Source organism: Populus alba, chromosome 11, assembly GCF_005239225.2.
Source record: "Populus alba chromosome 11, ASM523922v2, whole genome shotgun sequence".
Taxonomy (NCBI): Eukaryota; Viridiplantae; Streptophyta; class Magnoliopsida; order Malpighiales; family Salicaceae; genus Populus; species Populus alba.
The window spans coordinates 13,529,349-13,545,753 of NC_133294.1; the positions used below are offsets into that span (position 1 = coordinate 13,529,349).

At 34.0% G+C, this 16,405-nt stretch overlaps 2 protein-coding genes across 3 annotated transcripts; one reads left to right on the plus strand and one right to left on the minus strand.

Annotated features, from left to right (window-relative positions):
- The first annotated feature begins 5,231 nt into the window (after window positions 1-5,231).
- LOC118038279 (uncharacterized) lies at window positions 5,232-11,232 on the plus strand. Its single transcript, XM_035044591.2, has 5 exons — window positions 5,232-5,614; window positions 6,787-7,701; window positions 8,115-8,315; window positions 9,845-10,040; window positions 10,816-11,232. Exons 1-5 carry the CDS (start codon window positions 5,546-5,548, stop codon window positions 10,995-10,997), a joined length of 1,563 nt encoding a protein of 520 aa, XP_034900482.1. The 5' UTR covers window positions 5,232-5,545; the 3' UTR covers window positions 10,998-11,232.
- Window positions 11,233-11,690: 458 nt separating this feature from the next.
- Window positions 11,691-15,605, minus strand: LOC118038280 (BES1/BZR1 homolog protein 4). 2 transcript variants are annotated; one of them, XR_004685742.2, is made up of 3 exons: window positions 14,952-15,605; window positions 11,972-12,882; window positions 11,691-11,892 (listed from the first exon to the last, which is right to left on the minus strand). XR_004685742.2 is itself a non-coding variant. In XM_035044594.2 (2 exons), the coding sequence occupies exons 1-2, from the start codon at window positions 15,165-15,167 to the stop codon at window positions 12,139-12,141; spliced, it is 960 nt and encodes a 319-aa protein (XP_034900485.1). In that variant the 5' UTR covers window positions 15,168-15,605; the 3' UTR covers window positions 11,691-12,138. The 2 variants fall into 2 exon arrangements, 1 of the variants encoding a protein (XP_034900485.1); XM_035044594.2 differs by having other exon boundaries at window positions 11,691-12,882.
- Window positions 15,606-16,405: the final 800 nt, after the last annotated feature.

Sequence of the window (16,405 nt, forward strand, 5' to 3'; positions counted from 1 at the left end):
ATTGTTAACACCTATTTCAACCATTAAAATGGTTGAAATTAGTGTCAACAGGATGCATTCAATAAAAAAAAAAACTTAAAGTTGTTCTGAAACTCAATACACTTAAAAACAACATCTAAATTGAGAATAAGAATTTTTATTTAGGTTGATTTTGTGATTTGGATCTTTTTTTGTTTATTATGTTGATATATTGGTATGTTGATGTTTTAAGAGTATTTGTATAGTGTTTTAGGGTTAAAATAGGTTGAAAAAATATTTTTTTTCATAAAAAAACAACAGGTCTAATTTTTTAGCTACCATAGTGATGTCTGAAATCTGAGTTGGCAAACAACATGTCATATGCACAACAGATGACATATTGTTTGTTTTTTTTTTATTTTCAAAAAATAATAGCAGATGATAAGCTGCCTATCCCTTTAAATGAGAAAAAAAAAATTACATGCACAAGCATACAAGTCTGAGCTTAAAGGCCAAAGCACCAAGGTTCTTCTTTTCACAGGCCTAGGACGTTAGCCCATAGGTTTGCATTGTTGGGTTATTTTTAAGCCCTTTTATTTATTTTTTTAGTATATTTAGGTTAATTATAGATTTATGAAAAAAAATATCAAACCCGGTAGAGTCTATAACCCGGATTGTAAGCTTGACAAGTTACGCCATAACATCTAGTCTATTATTTTTTTTTTCTTTTTTGTACCTCAATGTTTAAAAAAATGTTTAAAAAAAAATTCACTATTTGTTATTGATGATGTATTTTATTTATTTATTTAACTTAAAACCAAAAAAACACAATTTGACCATTTGTTATCAATAATCTACTTTTGTTATCTTAATCACACACAACTATCATGTTTTTTTCTTTTTTAAAAACTATTTTATACAAAACAATTCTCATGCGCTTTATTGACATATAAATCTATTAAGTGAAAAATAATTTATGAGATAAAAAAATTATTGAATCTGATGGCGTGCATAACTTGCATCACAAAATAGATTGGTTGCTCAAGTTCACTTTTTTTTTTTTTAACTGGTTTTTGTTTTTTACCAATTTCATCATTCAACATTGAGTGAGATTGAGATTTAGCTTTCTAGGTTTTTTTTTTTTTTTTTAAGATGATCTTCGTAAGTTTTACAAGTCAACCTAGATTGATTTAAGCTTGTTTGGCAGTGTAGTTGCGGTTGCTTTTCAAATAACTTTTCGTGCCAAAATGCATCCCAATAATATTTTTTATTTTTAAAAAATTATTTTTGACATCAGCACATCAAAATGATTTGAAAACACTAAAAACATATTAATTTGAAGTTAATAAAAAAATAAAAATTCATTTTTTTTCAAAAGCGCTTTTGAAACACAGAAACAAACAGACCCATAAATCTAATATGTTTCCATCTAAACATTAGATAAAAATATCATTCAATATGGAGTTGATTTTAAATTAATAATTAAAATCTATTTTTTTTTAGACACGCTAGCAATACCATGACTTTTTTTACGTTTGAAATAAATATTACTCTAACTTAAGCGTAGCACGGGCTAACAAGCTACTTACAATTAACAGAACATATAAAATGCACTACTAAAATACTATAGATTTTACTTAGCACACAGACACAAAAGACTATTCATTATGACTTTAAAATTACGATCTCATCCTTTGAAGAAAATTTTGTTTGTCTTAATTTTGAGGGTGATTTCATCTTTTTCAGAGGTCAATTAGTCAATAAAGATTTGTTAGGGGTTATTTTCATCTTTTTATTTTTTTTATAAACAGTACAAATACTTATTTACCCCATGCTAAAAAAAATTGAACAATTAGCCAATTGTATTTATGCCTTTTTGTTTTTGACAAATTTATACATTGACTTTTATTGTTAAATATTTTCCTAAAAAGATATAAAAGAAATTTATTTTTAGTTTGAGAAATAAATTGGATCAAGTTAGATGAAATAAAATTAGATAAATGAAGGCACAAAATTGGATAAAAAAGAAGTTACAAAGCATAAAGTTATTAGAGGGAAATGAGGTGGAATAAAAGATAATTAAATACAAATGGGGGCCAATGTGTAATTAATGGAAAATTAGGGTATAAATATCCATTTTTTCTCCACCCAGCTAATGGTTTTTATTGTGTTACACTCCTATCAAATTTCTTTCAGCTTTCCAGGATTAAATCTCAATCTTGATTATTAGTTGCATGACCACGTGAATACGAGATTTGCATCACTTTTTATATATTTTTTTGAAGATACTATTAGGAAGTGGATGTTTTTCCTTCGTCTATAAGAGCTAAAATCTAGATCATTTGAAAAATGGCTTAAAAGGTAGGAAGAACAAGTGCAACCAAATGGATCAAAACAATTTATATGTCCATCATCTAATTATACTTCATAAACAAGATGACTATCAAATATAAAATGTCGAATATAAATAAATAAATAAAGGTGAGAAGCTTATTTAATAATCATATATTTATTAATAGATATATTTTTATGCTGAAGCCTTTAAATCTTTTGAGAAAGAAATTTGGATGACATAAACATTAAGTTAGAATTTTGTATGTGTTAAATAGTGTTATGAAACTCTTCATAATTGTAACTCAAGAGTTTAGTAGAAGTTAAACAAGCTCATCTCTAGTAAGCCATTGAGGGACTAAAATATATTTTAGAGTTTGTCCTGCTTCAACATTTAGCAAAAAGTAGTTTTTTATTGGAAAAGGAGTCAACAAGATAAGAGCATGATTTTTGACCCGGTAAGAAAATTAAGCAAGAAAAGTGTCTAACTAAGTGTTGGTTATCATGTGGGCACCGGTGATATAAACTTGTGCCTTGATAGCTCTAATAAGACTAAGACATAAAAGAGGGATGTAGTAATTTTAAAAAAGTGTTAAAAACACATTCCTACATTTAATGTTATTTGAAGAGTAGCTAGATAAATTTGGTAATATTTGATAAAACAAGAGTCAAGTGCTGCAAACTGAGTGATCGCTATGAGTCTTTTTCATCCATGTGTAGCTTTAATATGAACATGAGTGTAGCCTTGAGCAATCTATTCAGAGATAAAATCTTCTGGAAAGGAAAGGGATAAACCATGGATGAAGATTAGATTAAATATCGATTGAACTTTGAAGCTTATACAAATTCTTTTACTAAGGGTTTTATGTTTAACTATTGTTTGATATGTTTTCTAAAAAATGATAGAGATATTTTTCTCAAATATTCTATAATGATTAACAAGGAGTATGTCGATAATGAGATACATAATTCTTGATGTAAGTAAGACACTTCATAAACATAATATAGTTTAGACAAGATGACATGCCCGCGTGCTGTTGCGGGCTTATAAAACAAATGCACTTGATAGTGTTATAATTGTGAACCAGCACTAGATAAGTAATATAAACTAAAAGGTATGATAGAGCAAATATTTCATGACGGAGAAATAAACGTTGTGTTGGTGATAAAAAAACTTAGAGACTGAACAAAATGATTTGTAGCAATCCACGGTGTTTTGTAAAGAAAGATACAGTGTTTTCGCCACATGATTTAGCTTTTCTGTTAATAAAAAGCAAAAAAATAAAATTACAAAGCTAAATTCTCTACCAACTTAATATTAAAAAAAACCAACAAAGATAATTTTGGAAGGAAAAAAACCTATGAGAAAAAACATTGTAGCAATTGACAATGTTTTGTGAGGAAAACTATAATGCTTTCCCCAATAAAATAAAATAAAAAACAATTTAGAGAAATATTGTAGCAATCCACAATATTTTGTGAGAAAAACTACAACGCTTTCCCCATATGATTTAGCTTTATTGTAATTATAATTTTTAACCAACTCAATATTTAAAAAAAATCAATAAATTTTTTTTTGGAAAAAATCATATAGGAAAACACTACAACAATTCACAGTGTTTTAAAGAAAAAAAAATTATAAAGCTAAATTCTTAATCAGCTCAATATTAAAAAAAATCGACAGAAACAATTTTAGAAAAAAAACACAAAAAAGGGGGAAAAAATCATGTTAGAAACATTGTAACAATTCATAGTATTTTGTAATGAAAACTACAGTGCTTCCCCATATGATTTAGCTTTATTTGTAATGACCTGTAATTGTAATTCTCAAACAGCTCAATATTAAAAAAATAAAATTGACAAAAATAATTTTGAAAAAATTATAAGAAAAAAAAACATGTAGAGAGATACTATAGCAATCCACAATGTTTTGTGAGGAAAGCTACAATGCTTTCTCCACATGATTAAGCTTTATTACAAAGTTAAATTATAACCAACTTAATATTAAATAAAAAGTCAACGAAGATAATTTTAGAAAAAAATATTACAAACAATGAAAACACAAAAGAAATTGAAAAAAAAACTATGTGAGGAAAAACTATATCAATCCATAGTGTTTTGTGAGGAAACCTTGTATTTACTTGTAATTGCAATTTTTAATCAGCTTAATATTTTAAAAAATAAAATTGAGAAAGACAATTTTAGAAAAAAAAACATAACAAAGCAGAAAAAAACCATGTGGAAAAAAACACTGTAGCAATCCACAATAATTTGCGAGGAAAGTTACAGTGTTTTCCTCACATATTGTAACTGTAATTTTTAACCAGCTCAATATTAAAAAAAAAAATTCAGAGAAAATCATAAAAAAAACCATGTAGAGAAACATGGTAGCAATCAACAATGTTTTAAAAAAATTTACAAAACTAAATTCTCAATTAACTCAATATTAAAAACAATAAAAAAATATAATTTTGAAAAATAAAAAAATAAAAAAGAAAAAAATATGGGGAAAACAACGCAGAAATCCACAATATTTTAAAAGAAAAAAATTACAAAGCGAAATTTTGAACCAACTCAATATTTAAAAAGTAAAATCAACAAAAATAATTTTAAAAAAAATAAATGAAAAAAAATAGAGGAAAGTTGAAAAAAAAAAGTAATTTTGGAAAAAAAAACAACAAAAAAAAAGAAAAAAAATGAAAGTTTGAAAAAAAAAAAATACAAAAAGAAGAAGAAGAAGAAGAACACCCTGTACAGTGTTTTTGGGTATGGGGAATGATTTCTCCAAACCCTTTACTTGTATGTATAATAATGTTGACCTATTTTAAAAAAGTGAAATGGAAGATGATGATACACGTGTTGATAAATTAGAGAACATGATTAATAGATATTTATAACTTAACTAAGGTTATTTCATAAATATTATAAGGGAAGATCGCGAGACGAAAGACTCTACGAGGCGTTTAATGCTCAAGCAAATTTTATAATCGCGCCTCTTGGACCAATGGAAAAAACTTAGAAAGCAACAAATCTTAATAATAATCTTTCTTCTCTGATTGGGTAATGGGTGTTTGTTGAGAGGTTGATCGGGTTACTTGCTCTCGTACCGGGAGGAGTTGAAAGAACAAACCGGGCCTAACTCGGAAGGGCTCAAAACGGTTCGGTTCGGTTCTGTGACTTTATTCTCTGTGAAACTTTATCATCTATAGAAGGAGCTTGTGTTCTTTTATTAAGGTATTTTACATTAAAAAAAAAAATGGAGGGACATATACAATACCCTAAAATCCAATTAGATGATTACCAGCCTCAATCTCTCTCTCACTTGGTAAGTCTAACTCGCTCTGTCACTTGTTTTAATTCTTCTCTGTTTGTTTGCTAAGAAACCACAAGAAAGTTTTGAGATTTTTGTATAGAATACTATATTCTGCATGTTAAATATTGTACTGGGGGTCCTCCATGTTTGGTTGACAAATCTGAAAATTCACTGAATTTTGTTAATTGAATTTTAGTATATTAAGCAAAGGATTAAGCTTTACCGTCACTGTTAGTGAATATGCTTTCTATAGTTTGAATGGATTAACTGCCAGATGAGCTGTGCTTTTGGAGTGATGCAAACCAATCTAATCAAGGTAGCTAAGATGTGATTGATGGTAAAACATTTTAAATCAAAAGGGATTGTTCTAATTGTATCTGGTAAATGTTAATCAGGGAAGATAGAGAAGTTTTCTGCGTCACTATTAACTGGATATGTGTATTTTTGTTTTAGAAAAACAAATAGAAGAAAGGGTGCGCTTTGGCCTTCTTAGGGAGGTTCTAATGCTTTAAGAAACTATGTTAGAATGCTAAGATGGTTTGTTTTGATGATGAAGCCATCCCTTTTTGCTGTTTCTACATGCAATTCGATGCTTCAATTGGTTCAAGGGCTATGTGATATCCAGGATGAAGCAAAACAGATTTTGAAGAGTGTGATTCATTAAACTGGAATTTGTTTTTGTTCTTGTTTTTCGTTTTTTGTAAGGGTTTAATTCGTGTCCTTCAGAAATTTCTACTCGTGGTCTTTTAAGGATGATGGATTTTTATTTAACTTTTTTTGTTCAAATCATTTTCTTGTTGGCGTTGGCACGGAAATAACGTGCTTAAAATATACTTTGTATGGTTATGAAGGAAGTGTTTACCAATATTCCTTTAGGGTGCATTAATCTGGATTACATTAGTAATGTGTTAGTTTGAGCAAGATAAATCAATGGTTACCAATGCTCTTTACCTTATATTATAAAATATCATTTTCTAGATGGTTTTTCATTATCAGGATGAGATGTGTTTCTAGTATACTGTATTTGACTTTGTGCAATTGTTTACCCTTTGATAATAAGTGTTGATTTGTGCAAAATAAAACAATGTGAAAACTTTTTTTCTTTTATTGTTTTCCCTTGCTTCTCATTTCTTGTGTACCTAGATGATTAAAAAATTAGTTTGAGGTCTTTGTCCTGTTGGTAGATTTCTGAAGAGATGGAGGACCATAGATGTAAAAGCAATATAATACCAAAAAATGCTGCTGCACAAGATGATAGGACACTGCTCAGAAAATGTGAAAGTGAAGTGTCTCAACCTGACACGGCTAACAATGGTGTGGAAAATGTTTCAAAGACCTGCCATTCAAAGCAGGGTAAAGTTTTTTTTTATGATACACCACACTCTGAAGAAACTGGAGTTTGGATACCTGTCTCTGTTCCACCAATGTCAGAAAGTGAACATCAAGAATGGAGTAGAGGTCTCCCTCTTAATGGGGGATGCTTCCCTGATGAAGATATAAATTGGAATCAGCTCCTTGAGAAAAATAAGGAGCTGACCATGTGGGATGTGGTTGCTGAGATGTTGGTAGCAGCTCGAGGAAAAGTGAGTGCCATTGCTTCTGGAGATGTCCACAGATGTGGAATTTCCTGGATATCAGATCATCTTCTTGAGCAAGCTTGGAGTGAGATGGCCCAAACTCTTACAGAGGCTAATTTTGGCAACAGCTGGGAGATTCTTGAAGCCAAGCCTCCAAAGTGGTTGGCTGATAGTTCTGCTTCTGCTTGCATGTTGTGTAATGTAAGATTCCATCCCATCATGTGCTCCAGGCATCACTGCCGTTTTTGTGGTGGAATATTTTGTAATGAATGCTCAAAGGGGAGAAGCTTGTTGCCCAAAAATTTCCGCTCCAGAAACCCACAACGTGTTTGTGATGTGTGCTGTGTGCGGCTTGAGTCAGTGCAATCATACTTGAAGGACCATGAAAGTCGCGCTGCTCAGTTGCCAACACAAGATCTAACTGACCTCAGTACTTTGAGATCATGGCTCAATTTCCCATGGGGCCAGTCCATGGAGTATGAGATTTACAAGGCCACGAACACCATTCAGGGTTATGCTAAGGTAACAGTGACATCTTTAGCTATCATCTGAATTCAGTTTAAATGATTCATGAAGCTGTTTGAGTGGATCGCATCATTGTTGAGAGCTCAAAAGGTGAATAAATAAATAGAAATAAGAGTCTAGAAAAAAAAGCACTTAAAGCTTCGTCAAATGCAAACCTCTTGTTGGAGTAGTGTGCAGAGAAATCTTATTCCTTTTATGTAATATGTAGAGGTGCTTTAATTATACTGATTGTTATGATTAAATTTTGGCCTATTGAAACTTTTACTGAGTTCAATGATGATGGCTTCCCTGTTGAGCCTTTCCTGTCATAAAGTTGTTTTTGTAGTATCATTAATTAATGAGAGTGTAGCATTAATGTGATAACTCATGTTGATGATTAGTTATATACCTTCAGTTTTCACATTGCTCAGGTTGGTTCTCTACTGCCTGAGAAGTCCATACCGGATTCTATATTGAAACAAGCAAAAGGCCTTGCAATCCTTACAATTGCAAAGGTTGGTGTAATGGTGACGTACAACATTGGGACGGGACTAGTTGTTTCTCGTAGGGAGGATGGTTCCTGGTCTCCACCATCAGCCATTTCTTCCTTTGGCATGGGCTGGGGAGCTCAGGTAAAGATAGCAATTATCTGATACATCTAGAACTGTCTATCTCCTTGAATATTGCATGAAAATTGTATTTCTCCCTCAGTTCCATAAGCACCTAAAACATGATCCATAGTTAAGCTAATCTCAGAACAATAATGAAAATTGGATTCATTGATTTAGTTTTTGTTCAAGAAAATTTCAGATTTTGTAGTTGAATGTATGTCATCATAGACTTCATTTTGGACCTGTGGCATCCCTGTCAACATTACAGGATACAGGTATATTTATGAAATCTGAGTCTGAACTGTTGCTGACTTTTAGATGCAATTTTTGCTCAACTGCTTTGCTTCAGATTGAGGGGTTTGGGGATTGTTTGCATCTAAAATCCAGCGATAATTCGACTCTTATTTGATGAATTATGAGTCTGAGTTGTGTCTGCATTTTAGATTCAATGTTGCTCGACTGCTTTGCCTTAAATCAAGGGATTTTGAGATTGATTGCACTTATTTTGTATAGATAGAGAGGCTATACACCAGTGGAGCAGTGTTGCTTAAGCACTAAGCTATGGTGTAGTCCCTGCTAAGTTGAATGTTGGTGGAAGGATGGAAAATAGAGATGGAAAGAGTAATTGGGAATGTCGGAGAGGAGAATGATTAAGCAATCCTTCTCTCTAGCTGTTTTGTCAGGGCAGGAGAGAGCAGATCAAACCAATGAATGAAAGGTGAAATAGAAGAAATTGTTTCCTTTCCCTTACAATTGGAATTGTGAGCCTAGAAGAAAGGGATGCATCCTTATTTCCCGCTGAGTATATGTCTGCCCACCCAAACAAGGACCTTGTCCATCACTTCTTTGCATTTCATAAACATCCTTCCTTCAACCAGATAAAAAAAACTGTAGCTATATTCTATGATTAATAGTTTTAAGTGCCAAAGAAGTACCTTGTCCATAAAGTGGGAAATAGCTGAGATGAGATTGTGATGATGCGAATGTCAGCAGAAAAAAAAAGAAAGGATAAAGAATGAGTGCATTTGTAATGAGGGTAAAATTATATGGCTTGGCCATGTTAACGTCAAGGAAATGGAGCATCCATTGAGGACAAGTTAATGAATTATTGTCAAAGGTGGCCATGTTCTATGTGAGGCTATGAATGTGCCATTGCAGAGTAGTAATTATATCAAATAAATTAAATGAGGCAAATAGAAGGTGGAATGAGTTGAATTAGTTAGAATGGTTTTTACCATAGAACTTCCACATAAATTTTGGTCCAAAAAACAAAATGGAGAAAAATGATTTATGCAACAAACCCCAACTAGTATGGTAGAAATTCCTTATAATATAGAACTTTGTTTTCGAAGCATTGGCTGATCCAGTCTCTCAAGTTTGTCTTCTTCCTCTCCTTTTTTTGTGTTTTGTTTTTTTGGGATACAGTGAACCAGACCATTGCCTTGCTTCATTTTTATAATTGATTATTGAGAGTTCATGTGAATCCTTTCGCAGATTAAATGGCACACATCACAAGATCACCTTTTGTTTTCTTTTGCAATTTTTAACAGGTTGGAGGGGAATTTACTGATTTCATAATTGTGCTGAGAACTTTGGGTGCTGTTAAAACATTCAGTGGAAATCTGCACTTCTCAGTTGGAGCTGGTTTGAGTGCAGCTGTTGGCATTGTTGGACGGGCTGCTGAAGCTGATTTAAGGGGTGGTGATGGTGGTTTGGCTACCTGTTACACTTATAGCTGCAGTAAAGGTACTATGACTTATTTCACGGCGATGGTGGTTTGGCTATTTTTATTTTATTTTTTTGGATAAACCTCATACTACTATTATATCAACAGTGTTTCTACTTTCATATTATAGCTGCTGTCTTGACTGAAAAATATGACTTCTTTCATGGCCATGCATGCATACCCTCTTGATTGTTTCAAGTATGATACTGAAATTGCTGTTGCATTGTTTGAGATGGTTTAGTGCCGTGGTTCAAGTGATTTTTGAAGTGTGTTGGGGTTGAAAAGGCACCAAATTGTTGCCTTACGGGATGTTTTTCCGATGGTTTTGAAACATGTCAAAAATCTGAAAACTATAATCTAAAAAAGCATCAATTTGGTGCTTTTTCAGATGAAAATCACTTCCAACCCACTTTATCAAACACACAGTGAATCCAGTATGAATGATATGCTAGCTTTCTTTACGTTTCCTTGAACATGTCAAGAAATTGTGGTCCATGTCAAATGGATATATATTTTATAATTTACTCCTTAAGCAAGACTAGCTCTCCAACACATGTTCTTCCCATCCCATAAACGCTTATCTTTTGTTTGTTCTCCTTGTCTTGATTTTCATGTTTAAGGCCACCGTATAGTTTTTGATTTTTTAAATGACAAACCATACTGATTTTAACTGTTCGATTTATGTTAATTATCTAAAGTGGTAGAATCTGCTTAACCCTCAATCGTTATTCTTTTTCCTTTCTTGAGAAGGAAATCAATTTTAATGTTCTAATTAGACTCTAATCAACAATGCAGGTGCATTTGTTGGATGCTCACTTGAAGGAAGTATACTTGCAACTCGAACACAGGAAAATGCAAGATTTTATGGTGCATCCATGAATGCATCAGATATTCTTCTGGGGTCACTGCCCGGGCCTCCTGCTGCTTCCATGCTTTACCATGCTCTCTCGAATCTTTTTGGAAAGTTTGAGAGGTGATCAAATAAATATAGTGTCTGAAAAAGTATATAAATTTAGTGCTTGGGAGGTGGCCTGAATAATTTGAAGTTTCTTCGCTTATTCTATGACCCCCTTGAAGCAATGGTTTGTGAGTGATTGTACAGTTAACAAAATATTGGCACACATGCATGGTGCTGCTATAATCTATATGGCCATTACAATTCCAGCCCAATAATTCATTGCTGATGAACACAGCATTAACGATTGTATGTAAGAGGTCCCTCTCTCTCTCCCCGCAAATACAAAAGCCGAGAAGCATTTTCCACCACGAACACGCTCAGGTGGAGGACATCAAAACATTTGTAAAAGACTTGATTGAAATGGTTAATCGAAGGGGCCTAGCTCACAATGGAGGCTTGCTGCAGTCTTTATCAAATAAAACTCCTGGTCAGATCTCAGATGGGGCCCTGAAAGATCAGGTCACTCGAGGTTTTGGCCACAAGATATAGATATATGATATATTCCCAGTCTAATTTCTTGAATTCAGGTGATAAGGTGGTAGTGATCTGGTCCACGACAATCATCATCTCCTATAAAGTGGTCCCTCTATGATATGCCTTCCATCTACTTGCAATAAAAGGCTTGATTTTGCCCATCTCTCTCTCTCTCTCTCTCTCTTTTCTTTTAGAAAGAGCATAAAAGGTAACAAAACAAGAAAGAGCTAAAAAGGAATGCAAATGATAATATGAACAATACATATTAATGCCAGAGAATGCACAACAGGTTTGGCCCTTGAATTACAAATTCCACTCACTTGAGCGTTACTTTTCAATGGCAAACCAGAAACTGAAGGCTGGCAACCCGTAGTAGGAGTTCTTCAATGGAACTAACCAAGTGTGAAACCAATTCTCACCTTGAAGCCCTGTCTACCTGCCTACATGTTGTCTAGAAATAAGTACACGGGAAACAGGGAAAAGAAAATAAATAAGAAGGGGGCATGTGCTAATACTCACCAAGATCCCATCTATAACTCTATTTTCAGTAGCACAACCATGAAATGAAAGTTCATGTAAGGAGATCACTTGGATGTTTTCATTTCTGCCATTGATGATCTGAATCCCAACATGGATCCAGTAAAATGACAGTAGAGTTAATCTATTTGATCAAATATCATCCCAGCTCACCTGGTTCTTGAGTTCCCAAGTGTAAGCTCTAGATCATCTGATCCACACTCTTCATGGATCCTCTCTCCTTCCCATGGCTTCACTAGCCCAGTTGCATTGCATCGGAATGCAAACTCGTCCGAGATCACCTCAGCCATGGGAATATCAGCTGTATGGTCAGAGCCAGCTGCAATAGCAGGTGAACACGTACCACTTTGGCCAGGAGTCCACATGCGGGACCCACCACCAGCTAAAGCCTCTTCCTTGAAGCCAAACGGGTTGGAGGCAACCAGGCTGAATGTGGGAGAAGTTGGACCACCTTGTGGCAATCGAATCCCAGCAAACCATCCTGGATCAGGAACAATTTGACGGCCAGGGCTTGGTGGAGTTGAAGATGGCAAGTAGTGCTGCCCACACCAGCCTGGGTGGATTGGTTGGTCTTCCCAGCCAGTTTTTATTCGGGGGGTTCTAGCAGTTGGAGAGCTCAAGGGAGGCGTAACAGGAGCACTTATGGAGCCACCATGGATGTATAGATGGGGAAGCTTAGAAGAGGAAGCCGATGAGAGGTTTTTGAGCCACGGGAGGAGGGAATTGTCATCCACATTGGCATTAGCAGCATAGGAGGATGAAACTGGACTGGGAAAGGAAGAGGATCCAGGACTTGGGTTATATGAAGCACAGGGGCTAGGGAGGTATGAGGAGCATGGGCTTGCTGTAGCAGAACCACCAATAATGTCCATGTGCTCCGCAGGTTTGCATCCCTACAGAGAATTATGAGGATAAAGAATTATTTTGTAATAAATACCTCATCACAGATCACTTGATGAAGTGGCACTCCTAATGCTATGGCAAAGTTATGCCAAGCAACAACAAAAATGAGAACATTATTTTGATTGCAAAATCATACTTTCCAGCCTAACAAGCAGAGCCTTAAGTTTTCAACCATGCCAGTAACAGGGACGAGGAAGTTTCTAATGCCATTTAGCATAACAGTATCAGGATAGAAACATGCCCATAACTGAAGAAGGCATAAAAAGACCAAGCAGCTGAAAAACATGGTCTGGGATTGAAAGCAAATTGTGGCTGCAGCAGGCTTTAGAGAAATGACCCAGCAAGTTCACATGGAAATAAATAACTAAAACCTAAAGGGGGAGGAAGGTAAAATATCCCCATTTTTGAAAAACATCTAAGAAAATTATTTACTTCCTAAAATATATAATAATGGGAAGACATGGTTGATCTAGTGTCCCAAATGATGATCCTTTGTCCATAAAACTCGATATATTTCTGTGGAACGTGCAACTCACTGTTATGTCCCCACCGGTCATTTCTTCCCAAGATACAAACATCACTCTCAACAATCACCATAAACTTCCTCTACAATCAACTACAGCATCCTTCCCAGAGCCTCATTCCTCTAAATTATATCTTAAACAGGGAGATGATTTTGCAGTCTTGAGCTATCCTTGGTAGCTCAATCCACTTGATCATTTACTCATAGTCAATCTCTTTTCCCTGAACTTCAAACATCCAACATCTGGATGGATAAGATTCTTAGCTCAGAACTAGCGTTATTCTCATACTTCTCAAGCTTTTGCATATGGAGTGTAGGTCATTGTGTTCTAAAACACTTGAAAGTATTTCAACCACCAACAGAACCATCAACTTGTGATCTCCATCAGTGGATTGGTCATTGGTGACTTTAAACAACTCATATACCAAATAAGACAAGTATTTTAACAATCTCCAAGCCCGATAGAAATCATTTACTAAACTTAGTTCAAGTTATTTTTGACTCTATGAACAATAAATGAACTCCAGTGCAGCTCCACAAAAGAAGCAGCAGCACAATCACGAACACAACCAAAGCAAATACACCTCCCTCCCTAATGAGAGACTGCACAGAACTGAAAAAAGGGTCTGTATTTCTGCTGCCAATGATCTAAAAGCAACTCAACCAAATCCATGAAAGAGAGTCCAACATTACTATTAACCTTTTACCACCATCCACATGCTGCAGTCAGTATGGTGTTGTTTTCGAGGTCAATTTGGTCTTTGTAGGACCTCTGTGCTGCTGCTTCATGTTCTCTCTAACAGACCAAAGGGAGTCCAAAGTTGTTAGCAAAAGAAAGACAAGAGAGAATCTTGTGGTTCACGAGAAAGGAAAACTGACATCACTAAACCAAAACTGAAAAAGGAAACAAGATCGCTTAAACAGCGCTGACCAGATATAACGTACGCCGGTGACACCTCACACACAAAAGAAAAAAAAAAACAGCCAATAAAGCACGGGGCTGACGATCTAACGTGAGCCGGAGAGATAAACCCCAGAAAGACCAAAGAGAAAAAAAAAAAATCAGCAAACGAATCCAACCCCACGGATCACACCAGCTTTAGAAAGAAGAAAAATACCTCAGCAACGCCACCACTACTGCTATGGAAATCAAACATGTTAGCATGCAATAGTATAATTCTGCTAACATGCACCATAATCAGCCTCACAAAGCTAGCTTTAGGCAGAATTCAGCAAGGATAATGAATTGCAGGAACTGGTTTCACAAATTTCTGTCATTTCTAATGCTTATCGCCATATACAGAGGAGTCATGAATGATACTAAATATACACAAGAGAGGCACCTAGCTAATGCCACTAAACAGACAAAACTAATCAAAACTACAAGTAACCCAAAATTAATGTCCAGGGAATAAGCAAATTGATAACGAAACTTGAACACCAAAACTGCGGATTTTTTCAAGTTTTGCTTCCTAAAGCGTAAAACTAAAGTCAAGCAGAAATAAAATACAGAAGGTGACTGTGTGAGTAAAGTACCTTGCGGTAAGTGGTGCCATCGGGCTCGACGGCCCAACCAGCCTCGTTGCAGAGGGCTTTAAGGACTTCATTATTGTCACAGTGCTTTGGAAGCTTGAAGTTGCCATACATTCGTAACCCAGAAAAGATCTTTGCTGCAATGGCTCTTCTTCTCCGTTCTCTTCTCTTGTTGTTCTCTCTTTCTTTCCATGTTGGTAGTCTCGTACCTGAAGTCATACCTCTAGTCTCTAACAAAGTGGCTGCATCAGTAGGAAGTGATCAATGGTTGTTTCTTGGATAGCTAGACAATAAATAGTAAAGCTGAAAGTTTTCCGGTAGAAGTCTAATTTTTCATAAAAAGAAAGTGCGATGGATGATGATAACCACAAAAGTGACTGGATCAGTAGCTTTCGGAAATCAGCGAAAGCTACAGTTGTTTGGGATCGGAAAAAACAGAAACTTGGGTTTAAATGGGAGCAGTTGGAGTTGAAATCGGTCAGATCAGATCAGGACAGAGGTTGAAGGTGGAGACGAGCACTGAAACTGGAGGTGGTCTTTTTTGGTTTGGTTGAACCCGGGAAGAAGTAAAACCTGAGAAAATCGCAAGGGAGAACGGTCACCTAAGTATGTTGGAGGGTGCTCAGCTCATTGCCTTTTTTTTATTATTATTAATTTACGAATTTGACACTCACAGTAGATGGAATAAAAAAATAAGTTATGATTATAAATAAATGGACTAGTCTCCCATGTCTCACCACTCATGATTTATGCACGAATAAGAGAGAAAAGCATCAAGTAACACCATGTATCCATGTATTTCATGGGTTTTTGATCGGTTTTAAATTATAAATTAATTCGGATTTTTAATGTATTAAACTAAATTAATTAGTTTTTTATATATTTTTATAATTTAGATGAATCTAGATTTTAAATCAATAAAATATTAGATTAATCCATCAAATTTTATAACTAAAATCAAAACCGTTATTTATATATATACATACATATATATATATATATATATATATAAATATAAAACTTTAAAAAAACCCTCGTACATGGTTACAAAATAATATTAAAATATAAAAAATTAATAAATTTAACAAAACAAAATAATCCCATAAATAAGAACACAAATCATTATAAAGAAAAAAACTAAATAACTACAAATCTAAATAATTAAAGAAACAATCAGTAATTTTTTATTTTGAAATTAGTTGACTAAACCTACAGCTCAATGCTTATGTGGACCTGATTTAAAGGTTCTAGATCCTATCACAAAAAAATATAAAATTATTTGATTAAAATACATAAATTATACACTCTTAAATTAACAAACAAAAAATGGTTAATTTAATGGTAAATTGATAAACCATTTATCTGAGATTTACAATTATTTTTTAGCATGATTTTAACCAGTAATGTTAATGATACAATAAATATATATTAATTAGATATTGATATTAAATTTATTA